Genomic DNA, 26,353 nt, shown 5'->3' on the forward strand with positions numbered 1-26,353 from the left:
AAGAAACTCAGCTAGGTGGTTAAAAGAAGCCTGTAATGACTCTGGTGACTCTGGAAACTTAAAGAGCATTGGTTCCCAACTATGGGTAATTTAGCGTCTAGGACAAATTTTGGCAATGTCTACAGACATTGTGGGTTGTCAAAACTGGTAAGAGAAAGGCTGCTGGCATTTTGTGGGTATAAGCCAAAGATACTGCTGAACATCCCATAGTGCACAGGACAGCCCCTCACCACAAAGAATATTTGACCCAAAATGACAGTAGTACTAAGGTCAAGAAAGCCTACTGTAGAATCTTTATTGGCCAAAGACATATGTAGTAAACCAGACAACCAGCATTTAGTGAGGATATGTGCATTGGGGATTAAAACACACACACACACACACACACACACACTCACTCTCTCTCTCTCCCCCCCCCTTCTTCCCTCCCTCCCTTTCTCCCTCTCTCCCTGTTGTAAGATACCTTGTATATGATGTGTAGTAAATATTAGCCATCATAAGTACTATTATTTCATCTATTTTGAACAATAAGTGAGCCTTAGCATTTACCATTCTCACTGCCTGGAAAACTCTTTCTTGAAATTCACAAATGAATGGATGGATGGATAGAAGGAAGGAAATGATAACCCCCTCAATTCAGGTGGCTGTTCAGATATTGATCCATCAGAAATGCTTCCCGTGATTACCCTATGTGATGTAGCATCCATACCACTCTCATATCTCCATCATCTCTCTCACCTATCCTGGACTTACTTTTCTTCATAGCATATATTATCACTATGTATTGTTTGTATGAGAACAGGGTATTTATTTTGTTTAGTGCTGTGTGCTTAGAGCTTACAGCAGGTGTTTAATGCACATATTTTGTATTAATAAATAAGTAACCAAAAAAAGCTGAGGCATTTGGATATCATTTTTAGGATAGACTATCATACATTAGAGACAGTATACTATTTATTCGAAAATGATCTCACCCACAGTAATGTAGCACAGTATTCACATACTTAATACTGTTATCCATTATAAATTCTCTTGAGGTAGACATGAGTGTACTCTTAGGTATCAAGAACAAAAAAGTTTTTTGGCAGTGATGTGTCCTTAGATGATTATTCCATAAGTGGTGGTGCAACATCTATTGCTTTTGTAGTCTTGCTTTTCAGCAAATAAACATTATATAAAATATATCACACAGATATGTAAGTGATTTTATACATGTGTGACAATTAAATTAGAAAATAGGGGTCTCTGCAATCCAATTTTCCAAACGAATTTTTTTGCTTTGTTTTTTGTTAGGTATATTGACTCGATATGTCTTAACCAGGCTTACCTTATAATAATCTCTTATCAAATTATCATCTTTTCCCCCTTTTTTAGGGAGATAACCCTAGAATTGAAAATCCTCTTTTGCCTCTATTCAAAAGGAGACTATATTATATGGGTGGACATTCAAGGTGGAGAATTTCATATTTAGTGTATTTTGTTTTTAAATTAATTGTTAATGAAATGGAAGGGTAAGACTTGATCACTGTTAAGGCTGTTTTTTTGTTGCCTAGAAATTACATTAGGACAACATGGTTTGTCCATAAACACACAGTCATAAGATGTCAGATGTGAGAGATTTGCCTTGGAGTAGGAAGTGTGTCCTCCTGGCACTGAGTTGGGGCTCAGCTGAGGATGAAGTATAAGTAGCCATTGTCTGACAGGCTGCTGTGTACAATTCAAATTGATATAAATTTAGTCAGTTTTTTTCCCCGGGACTGCCCCATTTAAGATTAAATTTTTTACTGGTATATGTGGGAGAGATGGTGATTTTGCTGTTTCAGTGGAACCATTTAATCAGTTTTAATGCTGTCCTGGGTAAAATAAAACTTAATCCTTTCTCTTTTAGAGCTTTTTTCTACCTTCAAAGCAAAAAACAAACAAACAAACAAACAAACAAAAAACAAACAGCTGTAAAGTAGCACTGTCTCTTCTAAACTCTGCTTTTATTAAATTTGCTTCAATAATCTTCCAGTCTTCTTCTGCGCTACATACTTAAACCATAAAATAAAAGTTGTACCCAAATGAAACTTTCAAGTTATTTTAATGAAGCTCTTGAAATATTCCAAACTTCAGAAGATTTTTTTCTCAGTTTATCTTTTAAATCCTAGAAAGTAGGTCAGTAGGAAATACCCTGCTTTAATTGGTTTAATTAGAAATGGAAAATTATATGACTAACTCAATTTGAAGTATAGATTTAAATAAGAAGAATTATACTGGGGTTAATATCACTTAAAAGTTTGGCTTAAATAATAGGCATTTAATCATAGCTTATAATTTCTTTGTTTTTTTGAAAACATTTCATACAGTAAAGAAGAGGCCTAACTATTGAAATATACCAATGTACAGGGAATATTTTTTTCCATGAAACATAATATTTGACAAAGAACTCATTTTAAAACTGCATTTCTCAAATGATATGCCTAAGAGTATCATTGTACAGGTCCTTAATAGGTATACCTTGGGGATATTCCTGTACTCAAGTAAGTTTAAGAGATACTGAAGTAAATTAGAAGTTGCCTGCATGATTTCTCAGAGGCTTTAATATTTTCTGAATTTCTAGGAAAGGGCTAAATAGAATACAGTAGTAAACCAACTTGTTTGCCCTAGATCACCATTTTTTAGGAAAATGTTCTGAGTACACAAATTTGATCTTCTTTAGGGTTTTATACCTTTGAAATGTTAAGAATGTTACAGTGATGATGTGATATCATTCACATATGTTGCTTAATCCCATTTCTTTGTTTCCAAGATATTTTCCCAATGTATACCCTAAGATAATATATCTAACACTGTGCTCTGTAGCTCCCATTAACTGAAGTGGTGGTTTTCAAACGTGGCTGCACATAAGAAATACCTGGCCTGGGACATTCTATGTCAGTAGCAATGTCACTGCGCTCGAGATTCTGCACCTATTACAAAGCTCCCAGGTGACTCTTATACAGTCAACACTGTACCCTGTCAACTGGTACTTTGGAACTATTGTATGAAAAGCATGCATTTTTCTAGATGAGGGATTAGATTTTGGAATCAGTTAGATTGTGGTCCTAGAATACATGGCTGACCATCCATTCTGGAGAAAACCGTAGCACTGACCTCCAGCGACCCAGTGAGGTGATATGATGGCACTGACCAATGTGGAACAGTTGCACAAATCCTTTAAGAAGAGTAGAATTTTGGGCTGGGGATGTGGCTCAAGCGGTAGCGTGCTCGCCTGGCATGTGCGGGGCTCTGGGTTTGATCCTCAGAACCACATAAAAATAAAATAAAGGTGTTGTGTCCACCGAAAACTAAAAATAAATATTAAAAAATAAAAAAAAAAGAAGAGTAGAATTTCTAAGCAGACTTTTGGTCCCTTTCCTAATGAGGAAATGCAGCATATGATTACCATTTGTTTTTATTTACTTTTGACTAAATCTTTAATAGATGCCATTTTATTTATAACTTAAAAGAATGCTAAATTATATTTACTTCTTATGCTAATATATTCACTCCCCTCTTGCTGATAGCAGATAGACATTTAACTTTAAAGAGCAAATAGGCCAAGATTTGATCTCATTTATGTTTGATTTGTGTTTCTTTGAAAACACCTTCCTAGAAATTCTCTGTTGCATCCTATTTTTAAAAGTTGGCAAGGAATAATCCCATATATAGAGGACAACTAATCTTAACATATCTTTTTTGAATAATGTTCTATTAGCAATATTATATGTAAGCCTCATTAAAAGTAGGAAACATTTGCCACTTTTAAAATTGCTCTATAACGTGTTACCAATGCAATAAGACATGAAACAGAATTGAGAGGTGATTATTGAAAGTTGGAGACTAAATTTTCACTACTTGTAAATAAAATTTTATGCATAAAAATCATATAATTTTTTTTAAAAAATAAAAACAACCTTTTTTCAACTGATTAGAGATGGAGAGGCAACCAAAATACATAGTGGTTTAATATATACAGTCTTATTATTTCTATGTATTAATTGATTGCTGAAATGAGAAAATTAAGTTTGAATTATCAAATTAGAGAATCATGAGAGAGCAGCATCATAAAAACTGAACCAACAAAGTTGTAAGAAGGGCCTAAAACCCATGGTAAATTGGTAAAGTGAACCCTGTACTTTACTCCTGATGGTCTAAAGATGTCTGATTTCCTTAGCAGAGTGAGCTAGTAAGGTGAAGGAAGTGGAAGCCAGTCTATGGTCTTTGAAGAGTGAATGTGATATAAGAGCCAAGACATTTATTTTGCTAGTAATGGAAGAGAGGTTTTGTTGTTGCTGCTATTTTTTGTCATTTGATTTCCCATCCCTTAGTTATCTTCCTGTGAGACTAGGAATCCTCAAAGGAAAGATCTGTTTCCAAGAGCATTATAGTGCATATTACTGCCTTGCATGTGTGAAGTGCTTGTTGGCTTTGAATTTAATAGATGACTGTGAATGAAAGTTTGAAAACTGCTAGTGGGCAAAATATAGAGGACATTTTGGTGACTTCTCATGTATTGAACGAGGCCCCCTGCCTGAGACATGCTGTTCCTGTACCCACATAGTATTTGTGCTCTGCTCACCTCCCTGTCTCTGTCTTCATCAACTCAATACCTTATTCACCGGCCTCCCTTTGGGCTTTTTTACAGCTATGAAACCTACGTAGTCAAACAGCATGATGCTTCTCCTGTCAGCTGTGTGATGAGGAGGAGAGTTTGGCTTTGGAGCGCTGGGAACCTGAGCGATTGCTGAGGACTCAGAGCTCAGCCCTGACCACTAGAGAGCTCACAACACAATGAACAAATTGAATTTCCATAACAACAGAGTCATGCAAGACCGCAGGAGTGTGTGTATTTTCCTTCCTGATGATGAATCTCTAAACATCATCATAAATGTGAGTAGATCCATTTTAAGCAGTGTTTAAATATTGTGTTCCTACCACATTCATGTTATGACTTGGTTCAAGGTGTAATCAATGTAGAATGAGACCAGTAGTAATATGGCAGAACTGGGGTTTTAAATAATCTACACAGGAACAATCTTACATTATGACTTATGTGCAGATGTCTTCAAATTAGAGAATTTTCATAACTCTATTCAAAAACAAACACCATTTTAAAACTTTTATTGAAATATAATTTTTCTTGAAATATATAAAGTCTAACCAATTTTAAGGACTAGGTGTATGGGCTGTGCCTTTGGGCACTAAGTAATCGCTTATGACTTTGAGAGTTTGTGAGTTTGTCAGTCAGAGTCAACTTGTTTAGTTAACCTGGATTGAGGAATATAATACCATTTTTTTTAACTCTAAAATCTGAGTTATAATTTACATACTGCAAAGTATAGAAATCTTAGTGTGCAGCTAAATGAATTTTTACTAGTGTATATAACCTTGTGACCACAACTCAGCTTGAGATATAAATTTTCAGCACCCTAGAAAGATCTTTTATGACCCTTCTAGTCAATAGCCTCTTTCTAAAGGGTAATAACTATTGCAGTCTCTATCACCAGAGAGTAGTTTTGCTTATTTCAACCTTCATGAAGTTGAAATTATGTGATATGTTCTCTATCTGGCTGCTTTCACTGAACATTTGACCTGTGAAATTCATCCATGCCATTTCATGTGATAGTAATTCCTTTTCATTGTTGTATAATATTCCATAGTATGAGCATACCCAATTTATTTATCCATCTACTGGTGATGGTTGTGGAGTTATTTTACGTTTTAGACTATTAAAAATAAAACTTCTGTTAACATTTGATGAGTATGCACATACATACACATTTACTGGTTTATACCCAAGTGGATATGTGAATCATAGAGTTTATCAACATATGTGACCTTGATAGAGACTGTCAAACAGTCTTATGGTCAGTAGCATACCTAGCATTTTTCAGTCCCTCTCCCTATTATCCACTTTCATATCCTTTCATTTACTTAATTGCATTCTGATGGAATTAAGGGGAAAAAATAGCCTTAATACAATGCCTTGAATTAGATTTTTCCATTTATACTACTTTATTTTTAACCCAATTGCTGTATAAAGGAATATTTCTAAATGTTATACTGAATATATATGGCATTTAAATAGCATCAATAAAAGGTTTAGATAGGAAAAGTTCTGCTTTATAGGCACATTTCTGGATTAGAATTTATCCTAAAAAAACAACAGTTTCTATATTTATTCATGTAACCTCATTTCTGCTCATAGGAATTGTCTGAGCATTAAACCTGCCTATTGGATTTTTATCATCTGTTAGGCAGAGTTTTTAGTGATGAACTGCATTCCTGCTCAGGATACTTAAGGTTATTTTGGATATACAAAGTGTTAGGCTATTATTTTTGTAGCATTTGGTTTTTAAAATTTAGTGAAAATTGGCAACATTTCAGTGTAGGTACTGGCAAAATAAATTCAAAATCTATTATACGTGTGAATATGCTGTTTGAGTTCTTTTATACAGTTACATGAAATATGTTCTTTAGATTTTTAAAATATACATATTCTAGGACATGCAACATAAGTACTTACTAAACTTCTCTCACTTCCATGTCTGTCTTCTTATTCAATGGGATATATGTATGTGTGCTCATGTGTGTAAATCCACATACAGGATGTGGACTAAAGCTAACTAAAAATCCCATCAGGGGGTTAATTAACTGATTGGGTTAAGACTCTCATACTAACCGAAGTTAGGTGGAGAAGACCAATCTGACTTAGTGAGGAATACTAAGAGGAAAGTTTAATTTCTTCTCAAATTAATTAGTACTAGAATCTCAGCTACAGGAGATAGTTTTGGAGAACACACTGGAAGATAGCCAATCCATATGTTCCTATAGATCTGTGGTTTTAAAACTTGAATATACATCAGAATTATTTGGGGAGCTTGCTAAATTTTTAAACTATATGTTCTACTAATTGAAAATGCTGATGTAGAAAATTTATAATGTCCTTAAATAGGGGCTGTGGATTCTCTGAAATCTTAGACAGGCAAAGACTTGTATCCCAGTGTCACCTAGTTTCTTTCACTCTCCAGAATTCCATTTACTAGATTGTACTTGTAGCATTGTGTCAGTGGCCTGACCCTTTTAACAGTATATTATGCACAATATATTAAGCACCAAGTAAATGGTTATTGTAATAATATCATCATCAACATCATTATTGGGAGAAATGTTATAAGATTATTCATATTTTAACTCTAGTTTACTAGATTTGTGAATTTTGTACAAGTTGCTTAAGCTTATGTTTTTGTTAGCTTTTTGCTATTGGACTAAAATTCCTGACAAGAACAATTTAGGGGAGGAAGAGGGCTCATGGTTTCAGAGGTCTCAGTCCATAGAAGGCCAACTCCATGCTTTGGAGCTCCAGGAGAGGCAGAACATCATGGCAGAAGAGTGTGGTGGAGGTGACTTACATGTCAATCAGGAAGCAGAGAGAGAGACTCCAATTCACAGATACAAATGTACACCCCAAAGGACCTACCTTCTCCAGCCACACCCTGTCAGCCTTCAGCTCCCACTCAGTTAATCCCATCAGGAGATTAATTAACTAATTGAGTTAAGACTCTCATAGCCCAGCCATTTCACTTCTAAGCCTTCTTGCATTGTCCCACACATGGACTTTTGGGGGATATCTCACTTTCAAACTGTAACAGCTTACTGTCTTACATATTTCCAAATTCAGCTTGTCCAGTACCTGGCACATAGTAGGTACTCAGTTTGCATTGCCTTCCTTTCTGCCTGCCCTTTACAAAGAATAATCGAAGAGCAGTCTAATAGTGAAAAGAAGTGGATATGTTAAAACATCCAGACCTGAATTTAAAGCCCATATATGAATAACTTAGAAAGTAAATTGAGCCTCCTTCAGCCTTAACATCTTTACCTGTAAAATATGAATAATATCTGTGCTGTAGTGTAACTGTTAAGAATTTGGGGTTAACACATAGCATTGTTGCTGGTGCATAGAAAGCAGCTGCTATTGATATAGGTTGAGTATCCCTAATTCAAAAGTCCAAAATCTGAACCAGTAGTCTATGCAAATTTTCCAAAATCTTAAAAACTTTGAAATATGAAGCACTTCTAATCCCAAGTGCTTTGAATAAGGGTGACTCAACCTGTATTTTAATCACTATACAGAAGCAAATTTTATGCTTCCTTAATTCCCCCTGTTTACAAAATTAGTATAATAATCTCTCTAAGGTGGTCAAGACTGTGATCATGGACTGGGCAGCCATGTATCATAATTAAGGTGGGTTTTAGAATCACAAGGACCTGTGTTGAAATCCCCACTCCACAACTCACTTTGCAATTTTTGAGCATGTTTCTTAGAGAATGTTTGTTTGTTTTTTGCTGTCTTGTTTGATTTCCTCATTTATGAAATGGGGATAGTCTTATGCTCCTCACCAGGACATTGTAAGGATTTAAACATGTCACAAGCATAAAGTGCTTAGTGTAGTGCCTGGCACCATGGGATTGCTCAGTGAGTGCTTCATAGAGTAGCATTTTACTTGTTCCTGTCCTTGGAGCTGCTTGTTCCTTTCCTCAGGGTGTTGGGTAATTGAAAGGAAAACGAAGAGGCTGCACCCCTCCTGGGCTTATAAGGTCTCTCCCTCCAGGGGCATAAGACTCTTCTGCCTCACCCAAGCTCCCCTCTAGCACCTGGACCCACAGGAAAGGGTTAAGTAGCATAGAGCTTTGCCACTGCTAGAAAAATATTTCAACTCTACCAAGTGACCTTTTTTTTTTTTCCTTTCTACAAAGAATTATGTTTGGATTTAGAAAATAGCACTTTATAGTTTGGATATAACAAATTAAGTAGCAAAAATAATTTCATCAAGAGTCTTGTGTTTTATTTCATCATTTGTAAATTTTTTTTAAACAGAAAGATTTTTTTTCTTTGACAAGTATGGTTTATAGAATGTTGCCCTTCTGCATGTGGAGTAAATTTCAATCATTTTGAATTTTTTAGGAACTATACTAGGGGCTATTTTTAATTATGTTAATCATCAAGGAGATATTAAGTATGGAAACAGAAAATTTTGGAAATAAAATCATGATAAATGTAAGAGCCATTAGTTTTTGTGATAGAAATTTTGGCTAAGAGCATATGTCTTTTATTCAGAGGTGCTTAACTACTGAGCCACATCCTGCCCCTTTTATTTTTTATTTTGAGTCAGGGTCTTGCTAAGTTGCCTAGGGCTCTCACTAAGTTGTTGAGGCTGGCTTTGAACTCTGAATCCTTCCTCCTCAACCTCCCACACCACAAGAGCATATGTCTTAACTAGGGCTAGAATGAACAACTTTTTCTAGAAAACATTTTAAACTTTCTTGTGCAACAGCAAACCATTGATATATTTAGAATCAAATTGGTGTTTCAACTTAAAAGTTCCATATAGAGTATTATTTTAGATAAAACTTTAACTCTTAATACCTCATACTGTGTAGCACGTTAAAAAGTTTTCATTTCTCTCTTTAGGGTTCTGTAGTTTTCACTGTATAAGTCTTTCACCTCTTTTGTTAGGTTGATTCCCAAGTATTTTATTTTTTTTGAAGATATTGTGAATGGAGTGGTTGTCCTCATTTCCATTTCAGAGGATTTGTCGCTGATATACAGGAATGCCTTTGATTTATGCGTGTTGATTTTATATCCTGCCACTTTGCTGAATTCATTTATTAGCTCTAATAGTTTCTTTGTAGAGCCTTTTGGGTCTGCTAGGTATAGAATCATATCATCTGCAAATAGTGATAATTTAAGTTCTTCTTTTCCTATTTTGATGCCTTTAATTTCTTTCGTCTGTCTAATTGCTCTGGCCAGTGTTTCGAGAACTATGTTGAAGAGAAGTGGAGAGAGAGGGCATCCCTGTCTTGTTCCAGATTTTAGAGGGAATGCCTTCAGTTTTTCTCCATTCAGAATGATGCTAGCCTGAGGCTTAGCATAGATTGCTTTTACAATATTGAGGTATGTTCCTGTTATCCCTAGTTTTTCTAGAGTTTTGAACATAAAGGGATGCTGTACTTTGTCGAATGCTTTTTCCGCATCTATCGAGATGATCATATGGTTCTTATTTTTAAGTCTATTGATGTGGTGAATAACATTTATTGATTTCCGTATATTGAACCAGCCTTGCATCCCAGGGATCAACAAATGGGCCAAGGACCTGAACAGACACTTCTCAGAGGAGGACATACAGTCAATCAACAAGTACATGAAAAAATGCTCACCATCTCTAGCAGTCAGAGAAATGCAAATCAAAACCACCCTAAGATACCATCTCACTCCAGTAAGATTGGCAGCCATTATGAAGTCAAACAACAACAAGTGCTGGCGAGGATGTGGGGAAAAGGGTACACTTGTACATTGCTGGTGGGACTGCAAATTGGTGCAGCCAATTTGGAAAGCAGTACGGAGATTTCTTGGAAAGCTGGGAATGGAGCCACCATTTGACTCAGCTATTCCCCTTCTCTGTCTATTCCCTAAAGACCTAAAAAGAGCATGCTACAGGGACACTGCTACATCGATGTTCATAGCAGCACAATTCACAATAGCAAGACTGTGGAACCAACCTAGATGCCCTTCAATAGACGAATGGATAAAAAAAATGTGGCATTTATACACAATGGAGTATTACTCTGCATTAAAAAATGACAAAATCATAGAATTTGCAGGGAAATGGATGGCATTAGAGCAGATTATGCTAAGTGAAGCTAGCCAATCCCTAAAAAACAAATGCCAAATGTCTTCTTTGATATAAGGAGAGTAACTAAGAACAGAGTAGGGACGAAGAGCATGAGAAGAAGATTAACATTTAACAGGGATGAGAGGTGGGAGGGAAAGGGAGAGAGAAGGGAAATTGCTTGGAAATGGAAGGAGACCCTCAGGGTTATACAGTGGAGGGGGTAGAGAGAGGGGAGGGAGGGGAGGGGAGAGGTGGGGAGGGGGGATGGTGGAGGATGGGAAAGGCAGCGGAGCACAACAGACACTAGTATGGCAATATGTAAATCAATGGATGTGTGACTGATGTGATTCTGCAATCTGTGTATGGGATGAAGGTGGGAGTTCATAACCCACTTGAATCAAAGTGTGGAATATGATATGTCAAGAAATTTGTAATGTTTTGAACAACCAACAATAAAAAATTTAAAAAAAAAGTTTTCATTGTTCCTGAAGATTAAATAAGTTGAAAATTTCACAATCAGCTTAGTTATGGCTTGAAAGACTCATACTATGTGAATACAGAAAACTCAAGCTTGTTTTCACAGCAGGTAAGACTTCATAGCCACATCCTTATTTAATTATAATTTTTAAATAAAAACACTATACTTATTGATGGTTGTTAAAGAGCTTTATCAGTAGGCTACAAATATCTGATTTAAACTGGTGGGACAATAATAATTATAAGGGATAATGGAGACATGTGCAGTATTGTTTGGTCAATAGTCACACAAAGTTATAACATAGTTTATTTTATGTACACTTAGTTCAGGGTTTGGAAGTTTAACTGTTTGCTACATTTTGTCCAGACTACTTTATGTCCAGTTAGGTCAAACTGAGGATTAAGTACATCAAACTAAGTATTAAAGGTACTCTAGAATAATAAGTTCTCAAATTTGTAGTATTTAGTTCAACTTAAGAATTGTATATGACATTTGATATGTTCTCTTTTTATCATTGTTTATTTAAGCCTATTTATAAAGTGGAATTATGATAACATGGAACGCAAAATCCTGAGTGTTTTCAGTGAACATTGGAGATAATGTAGTCTCTGTAGGACACACATGAAGCTCTCTTATGGTTGAATCAAGCTAGTTGTATACAAGGGGATGATAGTGGTTTCCCATTGGTAGATGTGATCTCCGGGTTGTAATTATGGGTTTACATTGATATATTTTTTCCTAAATTTCTAAATAGTACATTTATAAAATAGTTTTCTCAGTAAATTAGGAAGAAGTCTGTGGTCATGGAACACAACAAAGGTATAGAGGAGCCTTCGGGAATCAGATTTCTGGCTTTCATTCATCAAACATTAATTTGAGTGCCTACTGCATATCCTGAATATTAAATAAGACACTGTCCTTGTTTCATTGAGTTCCTGATGCTGCTTAAACAACTGAACATGTGCTACTCTGGCCTTAGGTGACTCTTCTTTCCAATGGGTAAAATGCTTTAGGTTGGTCGCCATGTAATAATGAATGTGCAAAAGAGCAATAAGTCCATCCTTCTCACTGTAATTAGAATCATCATTAGATAGTGTTGAATTGTTTGTGTTTCAGTTTTCTAGGCATATTTTTATCAAGATATTGAGTCATTAAATTCAGAGTTAACTAATTTAAAACTTATAATTTAAACTAATTGGCATCATTATCACTGAAGAAATGATTAGAAAATTAATGCCTATGAGAGGGGATATGCTACATGTAATACATGTAGCTATATGCTACATGTAATACATGTAGCTATATGCTACATGTAATATATGTAGCTATAATTATAAACTATCATGTTGCACATATTTGTGTATTATTTATTCATTCATTTATTTTAATACACAAGTGATTTGTGAATTCTGCCTTTGATACTACTAGCTACATGACTTTAAGCTGAGATTTCTACTTCTATAAAATGAAGAGATTGAGCTCGATAGTCTTCTAAAGTTGATCCCAACTGTAATAAACTTTGGTAATTCGAATTCTGCAGATTCAGCAGAATTAATGCCCTCTCCCAACACTTCATTAACATTTGAGAAAGATCAAAACTATGTCTTAAATTTAGAATAGCTTACCCACAGAGTTCCAGATTAACATGATTTTAAAATGGAATTATACTAGACTCAGAAAAGGACAAAGATATTAGATAATAACAGTGATTGGCTGAAATAAATATAAGCTAGGCAGTCACTCATTGTTCAGTATATAAATAATTTGCTTACAGTATTAAGAAAACATTTCTTTAAAAGATACTTGCCCTGAACAGGCATTTATCAAAAGAAGATACACAAATCATCAGTAGATGAATGAAAAAAATGCTTAGCATTACTGAGCATCAAGGAATGTCAATTAAAGCTACAATGAGATATCACCTTACACCTGTTAAAATGGTGCTTATCAAAAAGAGTGAAATTAATGAGTGTCAACTCATTAGGGAATGCTTGTAGTCTATTTCCATTGTGGAAAACAGTACAAGGCTCTTCAAAAAATTAAATATAGAACTACTATATGGTCCAGCAATCCCACTTTTGGATATATATACAAAGGAAATGAAATCAGTAAGTCGAAGAAACATCTGTATTCTCATGTTCATTCATTGCAGCACTTTTCATAATAGGTAAGATATAGGATCAACCACAATATCCATCAGTGGTTGAATGCATAAAGAAAGTCATACACACACACACATCACACAATGGAATACTGTTCAGCCATAAAAAGAAAGAAATTCTGTCATTCATAAGAACATTTATGAACCCAGAGAATATTATTATGTTGAGTAAAATAAGGCAGGCTCTACAGAAAGATAAGTACTGCATAGTATTATTTATATGTGAGAACTAAGAAGTCTAACTCATAGAAGCAGAGAGAGAATAGTGGTTATTAGAGTAGGGATGAGTGGGGATTGGAGAGATATTAGTCAGAGGATACAAAATTTCAGTTATACAGGAAGAATGAATTCAAAAGATCTATTATATAACATGGTGACTATTGTAAATGATAATGTATTATATACTCAAAAATGTGTAGATTTTAAATGTTCTCACCACAAAAAATCCATATATTATTTCAGTATATCTATTCAATAATGTATACACATATCAAAACAACATATTGCATCCTGTAAATTTAAATGATGCCTTATTTTTCAAAAAGAAAGAAAAGATGCTTTTCAAATGAGTACTTTTTTTAGTAATCAGGTAGGCTGTCCTAGGCATCTTTTTTCATACCCATTTTTCATACACTGATCTGGGAGCCTTGCCCACTCATCATGAGATTTATGAGTCTTGTGCAATATTGTATTGATACTTAATTTTCGTGTTGTAAAAATGGATATTGTGATAATCAAGGAAACACAGCCATAGATTAAAGTGATTTCCACAAATTAACAGTTGTTTTGCTAATTGGACTAAGGACTGTGTCACTTAGTCCTATCAAGGTATTTATTTATAGAACATTAAATTGCCTGATTGTGGTTCACTGTGTGTACCTAGTTTAATTGTTATTTCAAGTTGTGCTTTTTTTCCTTTATAGGTTAAAATTCTGTGTCACCAGTTGCTGGTCCAGGTGTGTGACCTTCTCAGGCTAAAAGATTGTCATCTATTTGGACTCAGTGTTATACAAAGTAAGTCTTTTTTTTATTATTTTTATTTGTTCTACTTAGTTGTACATGACCGCAGAATGCACTTCAGTTCATCATATTAATATTTATGTTTTAGTTGGTCACAATAACTTTATTTTATTTATTTATATTTATGTGGCGCTGAGGATTGAACCCAGGGCCTCAAATGTGCTAGGTGAGATCTCTACCACTGAGCCACAATCCCAGCCCCAGTTCATCAAGAATCTTAATCGTATCCCTGATAGATTTAGCCAAAGATCCCTAAACTAATGTGTAACTTAAATCAGGCATATAATTATAAAATTGTGATTATCAGAATGTTTATAAACTTATCTTCACTCTTAGTCTAATATTTATTTATTTATTTAGTTAGTTAGTTAGGTTCTGGGGGTTGAAACCTAGGGCCAGGCCCTTGTGCATGCAAGGCAGGCACTCTACCAACTGAGCTATATCTCCATCCCTCATATTTATTTTTTAACCTCAACTACTATGTATTTTTTTTATAATCCAGATTTTATGCATTTATTTTCTTATGTTTTAAAATTAAATATTTTTAGACTTTTTTTTTTTCTGTGTACTGGAGATTGAACCCAGGGGCACTTTACCACTGAGCTACATCCCCATCCTTTTTTATTTTTTATTTTGGGGAAAGGTTTGCTAAGTTGCTGAGGCAGGCTTCTGATTTGCAGTCTTCCTGTCTCAGCCTTGTGAATCACTGGGATTTTAGGCATGTGCAACCACATTTGGTTTACCAACTTATGTTTTAATGAACTAAGCTTCATCTTTATTTCCCTGAATTGTGGGAATAATTAGAGCTAGGAGAAAAGTATCCTAGATATTTTTGTAATCCATTTTATAATATTTGAGATTACACAAATATTTCAATATATATAACAGTGATCTATTAATTGCATCTTATTTTCTGTCCTTCCCTCCCCACACATTTTTCCTAGTCAGACTATATGACTTGAAAACGTAGGGTTGTTATTGTCCATATATTTTATGTGAGAAAAATTCAAATGAAGAATTCCATACAAGCTTTCCTCTCCCATAATATCTTAGAGTTAAATTCTCAGGACTTATCCACAGCCATTGTTTTTATAAGTTTTCTTCTTTCAAATCATATTTTGAATTTTCTGTGATTTAGTCTTCTACATACTCAAAAACCTTTCATATCTTTGCTCATTTTGACAAGAAGACTTTTTTTCATGAAATTTATTTATATTTTATACTTGGGCATAGGTGTTGATTATTTTCTAATAGTAGGATTAGTATAAATTTTAAAGCTTAATATAGAACATGAAGAGAGAGCCTACAGAATGGAAGAAAAATTTTGTCACCTGCACCTCAGAGCATTAATCTCCAGGACATACAAAGAACTCAAAAAATTTAACACCAAAACCCCCCCAAATAACCCAATCAATAAATGGGCAAAGGAACTGAACAGATACTTCACAGAAGAAATACAATCACTCAATAAATATATGAAAAATGTTTTACATCACTAGCAATTAGAGAAATGCAAATTAAAACTACACTGAGATTTCATCTCACTCCAATCAGAATGGCAATTATGAAGAATACAAGCAATAATAAATGTTAGCAAGGATGTGGGGGGAAAAGGTCCACTCATACATTGCTGATAGGACTACAAATTGGTGCAGCTACTCTGGAAAGCAATATAGAGATTCTTCAGAAAATTTGGAATGGGACCACCATTTGACCCAGTTGTCGCTCTCCTTGGCATATACCTAAAAGACTCAAAATCAGTGTACTACAGTGATGCAGCTACATTGTCATCTATAGCAGCTCAGTTGCTAAGCTATGCAACCAACTTAGGTGCCCTTCAACAGATAAATGGGTAAAGAAAATGTACATATACACAATGGAATGTTACTCAGCCATAAAGAATGAAATTATGGCATTGGCTAAATGGATGGAATTGGAGACTATCATGCTAAATGAAATAAGCCAGTCCCAACAAACCAAAGGCCAGTGTTCTCTCTAATACGTAAATGCTGACTCACAATAGGCACAGGGGAAGAATTAGTTGGAAGCTCACTGGATTGGGGGGGGGGGGGAGGGTAGTGGGGGGAAGAGAGGTGGAGGGGTATGGGAGAGACAGTAGAATTAATTGGACATAATATTCCTATGTTCATATATAAATACATCACCAGTATAACTCCACATCATGTACAGCCACAAAATGGGAAGTTATACTCCATGTGTATATGACATGTCAAAATACATTCTACTGTCATGTGTAACTCAAAAGAATAAATAATTTTTTAAAAAAAAGTTGTCTCTCTCTCTCTCTCTCCACACACGCACACACACATACACACACACACACACACACTCTCTCTCTCTCTCTCTCTCTCTTATATTGGTGTGAGGAATTTAATCCAGGGCTGCTTAATCATTGAGCCACATCTCCAGACCTTCTGTTTTGAGGCAGGATCTCGCTAAGTTGCTGAAGTTGGCCTTAAACTTGTGATACTCCTGCCTCAGCTTCCTAAGTCACTGAGATTACTTGAGTGTGGCACCACACCCGGCATCAGTACATTTAAGTGTTTATATTTGCCAAGTTGGAAAGTGCATCATGATCAAGTGATAAACTAGGCCCTTTCTCTTCCAAAATGTGAACTGTGTTTAGTTGACTTTTTAGGAGATGCTAACCATGGTTCAGGGATCACATCAGGGCCCTGTGAATCAGCCATTTGCTCTTCCATTTCTGCCTGTGGTGGTCAGAGCAGTGAAAACACAAACACTAAGCTGTGTCCTTGTGTTAGTATATACCTGTGTTGTCTTTCAAGGAAGAGTCTTAAGATGCCCTATAGAGTCTAAGAATTTTTAATGTTATATACTCAAAAGTTAATTCTTCTCACTGAACTACAGCTACAGAATCTAAATACCATTCCATATGTTGATATATGTTGTTCAGCAAGTCAGTCCAAGAAAGCCAGTTTACGGCTCCCTTCGGTTTCAAAATAAGCATTTTAAAGATGTCCTCTTTAAAGGTGAAGAAACAGTGGAATGGGTATCTGATGGCCCGGTTCTAATTCTAGTTTTGCCACTAACTAGCTGTGCAACTTTGGACATACCATTTGACTCCTGTCATTGTCAGTTTTTCACATGTCAAATAGAACTTACTGCCCCACCAATTTTGCAGGATTGGTGTGTTCTTGAGAAATTTTTTTAATAAGCCTCATTTTGTAGAGTACTTTTAGGTTCACAGCAAAGTGAAGCAGGAAGTATAGAGAGTTCCCATATATGCCTTGAACCCCCGCCCCTGACACACACAGAGCTTCCCCCACTGTCAACATCCTGCACCAGAATGACACATATTACAATCAATGAACCTACATTGACACATTCTTAGCACCTGAAGTCTATAGTTAACATTTGGGTTCACCCCTGGTGTGTTATATTCTATGAGTTTGGATAAATGTATAAAAGCATGAAACTACCATTCAGTATACAGAATAGCTTTATTGCCCTAAATACTCTCACACATTCTTAGATTGGTATCTGAAGTTCTCCTTATAAGTCAAATAACAAAAGATATATTTTCTGTAGTACTTCAAACATTAACATGTTAAAATACAACTATTATTAACATTCTAGTGCCCTCTAAATACCAGGAATCTAAATACCATTCCAAGTATTGGACTTTTTGTTTTGAAATGATTTCAGATTTACAGAAGTATGGCGTGAATACTACAAAGAGTTCCCATATCCCCTTCATTCATATTCCTCAAAGGTCAACATTTTATCTCATCTGTTTCTTCCATTCATGCATGTCTTTCCTCTATTCCTACATACTACAAACAAGGACATTCTCTTCTATAACTACAATATAAGTATCATAATTAGAAAAATTAACACTGGTTTGATACTAAATGGCCTTTAATTTTGTCTGTTGTCTTAGTAATAGTCGTTATAGGCAAAGAGAATCTAGGACTGTCAAATTTTTCCACTCACAAATTTCTCCACATATTTTTCTTTACACTCATGAGTTCATATTAACACACATAATTCCAATCCATTTCCATGGGATTCGTTCCAGTCCTTTCTTTTTTCATTATTTGTAACCTCTTCCTCCAACAGTGAGAAACCCAGCCTACTCGTTCAGTCATTTACCAGTTTATTACAATGGATACAGATGAAGAGATGCATAGAGTGAAGTTGGGAGAAGGGGTACAGAGTTTCTATACCTTCTCTGGGAGCAAAATTCTCCAGGAACCTCCTTTCAGCTTTTCAGAAACTCTAGAATTCTTAAATTAAAAGCTCTGGTCAAACTGTAAGGGGGTGGAAATACAGTGGTAGGTTAAAAATATATATGTGCTCCCATGGTGAACAGTCTCAGTGCTGTTTATTATGTTGCTACTTCTTTCGGAAACTCACATCAAACGCAAATTAGATTTAACAGGAAGGCTGTCTGGTCTTGTCCACTTTGTGTTTGATCAGTATAAATGAGAGATGGGAGATAGTATTCCTAACCTGATAATTGGGTTTAAGTGGCATCCCTTTGTTGACTCTGGGACCACTACTTCATCCTTTTCATTCAAATTAGATGATATAATATTCCATTTATAGCCAGCGTAGCTTTACTCTTCCTATTCTCCTCTGACATTTTTCCAGTTGAACCTCACTATTCAGCCAGGAATCAGCAGTGTAATCAAGCTTGTTTATTCTTGGAGCAAAGAGACCGCTTCCCTTCCAACATGAGTATTTTTATGCAGAACATTTCAAGAGGATGCCCCCAGTTAGTGACAGAGAAAAAGGAATTGGTTTGTAAAATAAATAAAACTTGGTACAAAACAAGAGTGCTTAAGACTTGTCTGGTGGGACATATTTCACTTTTAAAGATTATTTTTAGGAAAAATGGAGAATTTATAATCAGCTTTTTTTCACATATGTATTCATTTTTACATAGTTTTAGCAGTCTTATTTTCTATTCACCTTATAAACAAGAACCCCTTGAAGAAATATTTTGGCATTCATACTTGTTTTTATAAGATTCTTCTCTTTCCACAAAATGAGTCCCAAAGGCAATCAAGAAAACACAGTATGACAAGTTTATCATTTTGTTTTGATGCAGGAAATACAGAGAATTTTTCTTAAAGACTATTCTTGACAAAATGGCTTCAGAATTCTCACTTGGAAATGGGCTGTCATTAATAATTTATAATTTCTTACATAGCAATTAAATGGTGTTTCTGCCCTTTTTCATTATTTTGCACCTACAGGAACAGTTTTCTGTGAGTTAAACAAAAGCATGTTTTTCCAAGACTAAGTGACACCCACAGTGTTGGAAATTATATGAAGTTATAATGACCCTAGAAACTAAGCAAAGCAGAAATTCAAAACCGGGTTGTTTTTTTTTAATTAATCTTACATACTACAACTACATTTTATGAGTTTTTGTATTGTAGAAGTGAAATAATGTATAATCTCATTAATGCGTAGCCCATAGTACTTTTAATATTTTAGTATCTCGTTGAGTTTTCTTGGTAGTATATAAATTCAGACTACATTCACAAATCTCAAGGCTTCTTTTAAAAAGTTGTTTCTTTGAACATTATTCTCATTTAAATATCTCTTTTTTAACATCTTGTCTTTTTTATTTTTTTACTGTGCAGATAATGAACATGTATATATGGAGTTGTCACAAAAGCTTTATAAATACTGTCCAAAAGAATGGAAGAAGGAGGCCAGCAAGGTACGACAATACGAAGTCACTTGGGTGAGATTATATTTATGAGCAAAATTTTTTTGATTTTTTTTAAACTTGTTTATTTGGCTGTTAAATATTATAAAAAATCATGAATAATAATTTATTCTATAGAGAATAGAAAAAGGGAATGAATTATACATTCTAAAATATCACATTAATCAAGTATGAATAACGTATAGTATAATGATAGTTCTGAATGTTGTTTAATGTTGGATAATAATGTTTTAGTAATCTTGTGATAATGCTTTGAAGTAAAAAGCATGGAAAAATTATATGCTTCTTTTCCATAGTTACGTTGTCAAAACTTGTTCTTAAATTTACTATTAACTATTTAATCTACTTTTACTATACTTGCATTTGATCTTTAGTTATCTTATCATACTGTTGCCTTTATTTAGTAAAAATTCCATTTATACGCTAGAACATTCACAGGAAATTCATATTGAGTTTCCAGGATCACCCTAGTAAGTCAGGAATAAAATCACAGTGTCTAATCCCAGATGCTCCAATTTATAGTTAAGAATTCTTGGGATGAACTGGAGGGTTACTTCAAAGCCAGCTACAGACTAAAGAAGATGAATGTCTAAATAAACAAATAGCTTATTAGAATTTGGTATGTGGAATGTCAAGGGAATAAGAGAACATTTGTAATAAGGAGCAAATGGTCACCACAGGGGACAGAGCTGAGCCAGGAGCTGAATCTCAGCTAGAAATTTCTATGACATTTATTTTTATCTTCCCTTATGTTGTCATTGGCATTACTGTGAATGAGAATTAGATAAAGAGATAGTGTCCTGTTTTGCTTTGTAATTTCCTAGTTTTTCAGGGACCTGGTATTCCAGCAGAACCCACTTCAAGCCCCCACTCATTACTACTAAATAATGGTATTGTACTTGCTTTTGAAACCCATTTTTGAAGCAGCCAAAAATAGCTTGTTTTCTGTGTGTGTTTTTGTTTTAGGGTATTGACCAGTTTGGGCCTCCCATGATTATACACTTCCGTGTGCAGTACTATGTGGAAAATGGCAGATTGATCAGGTATGAGGACAAGGAGGAATTCTGAACCTTTGTTTTCTCATTGCACTTCTTCTAACGTACCAAATAAGTTACTTGTGTTTACTGTTTCTTTCCACCTGTTAGAATATAAAGTCTATAACAGTAGCAATTTTTTTCTTTTTCATCTTTTTACATCCTCATGTATCTTCAATCTATAAAACAAAGGTACAATCAGTAATAAATATTTATTGAATATTTAGTGATAGTAGTAGACTATGAATGAAAATGTTGACATCACTGGCTCACATATTTTTTACTCCACATTTTCACTAAAATACTAGCCAAGAAGAAGGAATTAACACTTCCATGGAGAGGCTGATTAAAGGATTATATTCTTTTCTAGGAGTGGGATGGGGTACGGCAGGGGCAAGAGCTTACTTGTAAAAGTGCCTACATCTTTGCCTGGTATTCCTTTTACACTTGAGGGTCTTGTTTCTATTCCTACCAATGCTTCAGAACTAAGATTAATCCCAGTGGAGCTATCCTGTGGGACACTGAGGTGCAGTTTGATGAGGGCTGGTAATCAAGTCTTCCTTCTAGGGGTGGGTTTGTGAAGAGTACTATGCCCATGATGCAAATTCAGAATTCAGCCCTTTGAAAGCTCTGTTAATCTTTTGTATAGAAGGATTTGGTGCTTTAAAATTTTCAAAGGTGATTTTTCTTAGCTGATAGAAAACACAAGAAATGTGAACTCTGTGTTTTACTTTATTATTAAACTCTGAGAAGTTCCATGTAAAAGAGAAAAAAATACATTGCCTGGTGAATTATTTAGCAAATTAGTTCTTGATATTTTATGTTATTGCTAGGTGCAAGTTAAAGAGTAAAACACATCATCTCATGAGGAATATTTTTTAAAAGACTAAGAAACTTTACTAGTTATTCTTAGTTTATAGTTTGATTTTATTCAATTTACCTGATAAGGGTGCAATGCCTTGGAAAGAGGGAAAATATATTATTTAGCCACTAATTAACCCCATGGAGGTAGCCTATACTTCTGCCTTTTCTCCCAGTCCAAACAATGTGTGGTCAGTATTATAAAAAGAAGTGCTCTGAAGAGTTCTATGTCCCAAGGGGAAAGAATTACATAAATGCTTTATTTTTAAGCTCCTCATATTTAAAAATTGCCTCAGTTAAAGTAAACCAGTATGTTTTTATTATCATCTACTAATGAGCTATATATCTTAGGTAAACAGTCAACCTAAAATGGTAAGGAGGCAGTTAGCTCATTAAAATACATACATATGCACACATTTTTTCTTGCATATGTACTTTGATTGCAAAGCATCTTATTTGCCCATGAACAATTTTTTTTTTTTGAGCTTTGACCAGGTTTTCCATAATCCACCTTTAATGGAGACTGTATTTATTTCTGACCTCAGTGGACTGTCATGAGTGCACTAGTAGCTCTTCATTTTGTGGGCAGCATATGGTTGTCATGACCCTGTCTATGATATACAAAGTAATATCTACTTAATAAAAAAAAATAACAGATTTAAGGGAAGCTTTTAGTTCACTCTCAGAGAATTACAAAAACAAAAAACACTATAGTTAAGCAGATTTTTGTTTTCTAGAAGGGTATATAAACAAACATTTTTAAAAGGGCCTCTGATATTTGTAAGTGCTCAGCTAGGAAACAAAAAAGAACAGCAAAACATTAAATCCAGGATTACTCCTATATTTGTACTTATTTGTGTCATGTGTAAAGCATCATCGTGGTAACAAACTATTTTAAATACAGCAGATGCCGTGGCTTCTAATAGGTCCATTCTGTGCATTCAGTGATATTTTTACCGTATTGGAGTAAATACCTCCACCCTTCTGTGATGGATCAAAAGCTGTGAGCCTTATCTTTGCTGTGGTAGTCTGACTTGGAGTCCTCCCCTCCCCTCACTCCCATGAGCAGCCCTCACCCCCTTTTCAGTGAAGTGGTGGGAGGAGAAGAAACAAAGGGCTCCTGTCACCAGATGGAGAGCAGGATTGGGTTCTGTTTACATGCCATTGCATTGTTCACCAAAATGTGATTTCTGTTTTCTTTTATTTTCCTAGTGACAGAGCAGCAAGATACTATTATTACTGGCACCTGAGAAAACAAGTCCTCCATTCTCAGTGTGTGCTCCGAGAGGAGGCCTACTTCCTGCTGGCAGCCTTTGCCCTGCAGGCTGATCTTGGGAACTTCAAAAGGAATAAGCACTGTGGAAAATACTTTGAGCCAGAGGCTTACTTTCCATCTTGGGTAGGCACTGTTTTCAAATTCTCATGAGTGTTTTCTTGAGTACTTTTCTAATTTGCTGTTTCTTATACTGTTTTAAGAGATGGGAACCACATGGCTATGGGGCCATTAAAACCACCCATGATGCCCCAACATACACTTAACACTTGAGAGCATGATGCACATGTCTTGATGTGCTTCTCAGCATGTAGCTAATGGGGAGAGTCTATTCTCCACCACCAGTATGATGGAACTTGAATTTGCCATTCTCCTTCACCATGTACTGACTGTGTCTTATTCACTCTTAGTAGAGCAGTATTTTCCCCCATTGAGTAGGAAAACATTACTCCTTAAAAGATGAGATCATTCACAGTTTTCTTGGGCTGAGAAAACAAATCTAAATCAACTTCTCACTCTGACCTCCACGTCCTTTCCTCCTAGGATAGGAGCCACCCTTTACTTTAGAAAGAAAATTTAGGTTGTTCCAGTGTGAACTGTCACTCCCTTTCTGTATCCTAATTCATTTATCTTCCCATCCTTCCTACAGATCTTGCTCTTTTCTCTCTTCTGTGTCATCAGCCCCTTCTCAGACTCACACTCCTTTAGTCAGGACACTCAGAATATGAGTGTTTGTCCATACAACCCAGAGAAAGAAGAGCCACCTCCATTGCCTTCCTTCTCAGGAAGTTTCTTGAAAAAGCAGTGTGTAATATAAAGTTACATGGCATAATGGTTAGCACTGTGGCCTCTGAGAATGTAGTGTGTATTTAATTTTCTAGCTTCTTCCTTCCCAAGTGAACCCAGTGCCCAACACATGCTAGGCAAGCACTCTACCACTGAGCCACAACCCCAACCCTTTAACCAGCTTTAACAACCTCCTATATGCAGGTAACTCCCAAATCTATTTCTTTCCCCTATGTCTGTGAAGTAGTTATTCATCCTTAAGTATCCAAACTCAAGATTTTCTGAATCAAATTCATCATCTTCCCACCTCACTTCTGTGTAATCCTATCTCTCTTTTTGTCAGGGGCACTGTCATCTGCCCATGTGCTCAGAAACTGGAGTCAGATGGAACTCTGTCTTATAACCATGCCTTCTCCCTGTCCTGTCCAGCCATCCTCCACAGCATCCTCTGATAAAACACTTCAATACCTGTGACCCTGCTTAAGAAATAACATCCTTTTGTGTTCATGGTTTCCCTCCCTCTCATGGTCCCTACCATTTTCCAGACTCCGGTTCTCAGCAGCACTGTCACTTCCTTGCTTATTCCATAGCTTGAGATGATTTTGGAGCTTCCCTGTGGTGTGAAATCCAGAGCTCCTAAGTATGACCTAGAAACTCCCCAGGATGTGGTCTCTGCTGGCCTCTTTAGCTTTCTCGTGTTCTGCCCCCCCCCGCCCCCGCCCACTCTCTCTCTAGTTGTCCAGCACCTTGAACTTCTGTTCTAGCAATATTCTGCAATTGATAAGTATTCACACTTACTGTGGTATTTCACACTTCTGGGCCTTTCTTGTAGTTCTTTAACCAGTTGAGCCCACTCCCTTTTTTTTTCCCATATGTAATGGTTTTATTATTATTTTTATTTGTTTTAATTAGTTATACATGACAGTAGAATGCATTTATGAACTTTGATATATCATACATAGATGGGATATAATTTCTCATTTTTCTGAGTGTACATGTTGTAGATTCATACTGGTCACGCAGTCACATATATACATAAAGTAATAATATCTGTTTCTTTCTACTATCTTTCCTATCCCAAATTCCCTCCCCTTTTAAGTCTGCTAACTCCTTTGGGTCCTCCAAGACTCAGTTCTGGTGTGGCTTCCTCTGGGCAGTCCAACTAGGCCCTATTCTGGCTGAAGAAGACCTTGAACATAAGTGTTATCCATCTATTTTCAAATGATCTGTTCATCTCTTCTCCCCAGTAAATTCAGCGTTTCTTAGTATATTCCAAGGACCAGACATAAACAGAACCTTTATTATCTTCAGTTCACACTGAAATGCGCAATAAATTTCTGATTGACATTGCTTTACTCATTGAAGAGAAACCACATTGTGTGTCAAGCTCTCACTGTGGAGTGCATTGCTTTCTTTAGTTGTAATCAGACACTAAATTTGATAGTTATATCAGAGATCCCAAAAGAGTGTGCTATGGTACCAGTTTACTCTAGAGATGACCCCAATTATCCATTCTGTTACTCTTACAAATATTATTTTCTGTGGTTTTTGAACTGAAAAAAGAAATGTTGACACATACTGATTTAGGTGATTCCCATTTAAAAAAGAAAAAAGTCTAGAAAAACCTATAATTTGAGTTCTCAGCAAAATTGGATAATCACTCAATAACTTATAAAGTTTAATTCTTTATAAATTATTCAATAGGGAGAAACAAAATACCAATATCTATGAAGTCATTTTTAGGCTTAAAAATCGCTAATTTTTTATTTTGATTATTTTCATCACTTTTTGCTCATGCATAATTCTTTACATATTGTATAATACTTGTGGAATCAACTAAGACTTTAATCAACACCTTTCTCTTAGCCTGCAGCTTCTGGATACTATATATTTTTGATATCTAAAATGTTACACTAATGAAAATCTAGGCTATAAGGAATTACAATGCATGTTCGAATGAGTTTGTTTTCTCACAAGTATTCAAATAGATTGTTCATAGCCTCTTAGGCAAGAACCAAAAATGTTTTGGAGAATTCTTCCCAGTCCCTGGCCTTCTTCTGATGAACATTTATATTCTTCCACTCCGTGGCTGTAATTTAGAAGTTAAGTAGGATCAAGAACTTGCAGATATGCTGACAGTAAATGTATTTCATTGTGCTAATCATTTTGCAAGTATAAACTGTGATGTGTACAAAATTATGCAAGTTTGCATGTCATTTTTTTTCTTGGTGACTTTAAAGCCAACAGAACCTAATTTTTCCACCTCCTGTGACTTTTCTTCTTAGATATGCAGTACTGCTGATAGTACTGCATATCTG

General features: G+C 35.4%; 1 protein-coding gene across 4 annotated transcripts in view; it reads left to right on the forward strand.

Moving 5' to 3' along the window:
* Nucleotides 1–26,353, forward strand: part of Frmd6 (FERM domain containing 6) — a 248,006-nt gene that overhangs the window by 199,326 nt on the left and 22,327 nt on the right. For 3 of the 4 annotated variants that reach the window (XM_058584530.1, XM_058584531.1, XM_046461508.2), the window contains 5 exons: nt 4,670–4,914; nt 14,260–14,350; nt 19,993–20,096; nt 21,048–21,124; nt 23,189–23,375. In XM_058584530.1, the coding sequence (XP_058440513.1) occupies nt 4,816–4,914; nt 14,260–14,350; nt 19,993–20,096; nt 21,048–21,124; nt 23,189–23,375 (558 nt within the window). In that variant the 5' untranslated portion in view covers nt 4,670–4,815. The remainder of the gene's footprint in view (nt 1–4,669; nt 4,915–14,259; nt 14,351–19,992; nt 20,097–21,047; nt 21,125–23,188; nt 23,376–26,353) is intronic. The other variant, XM_058584532.1, reaches the window with a different exon arrangement.

Source organism: Marmota monax, unplaced genomic scaffold, assembly GCF_021218885.2.
Source record: "Marmota monax isolate L192 unplaced genomic scaffold, Marmota_monax_Labrador192_F-V1.1 WCK01_AAM20220418_F8-fsc00001, whole genome shotgun sequence".
Classification (NCBI taxonomy): Eukaryota; Metazoa; Chordata; class Mammalia; order Rodentia; family Sciuridae; genus Marmota; species Marmota monax.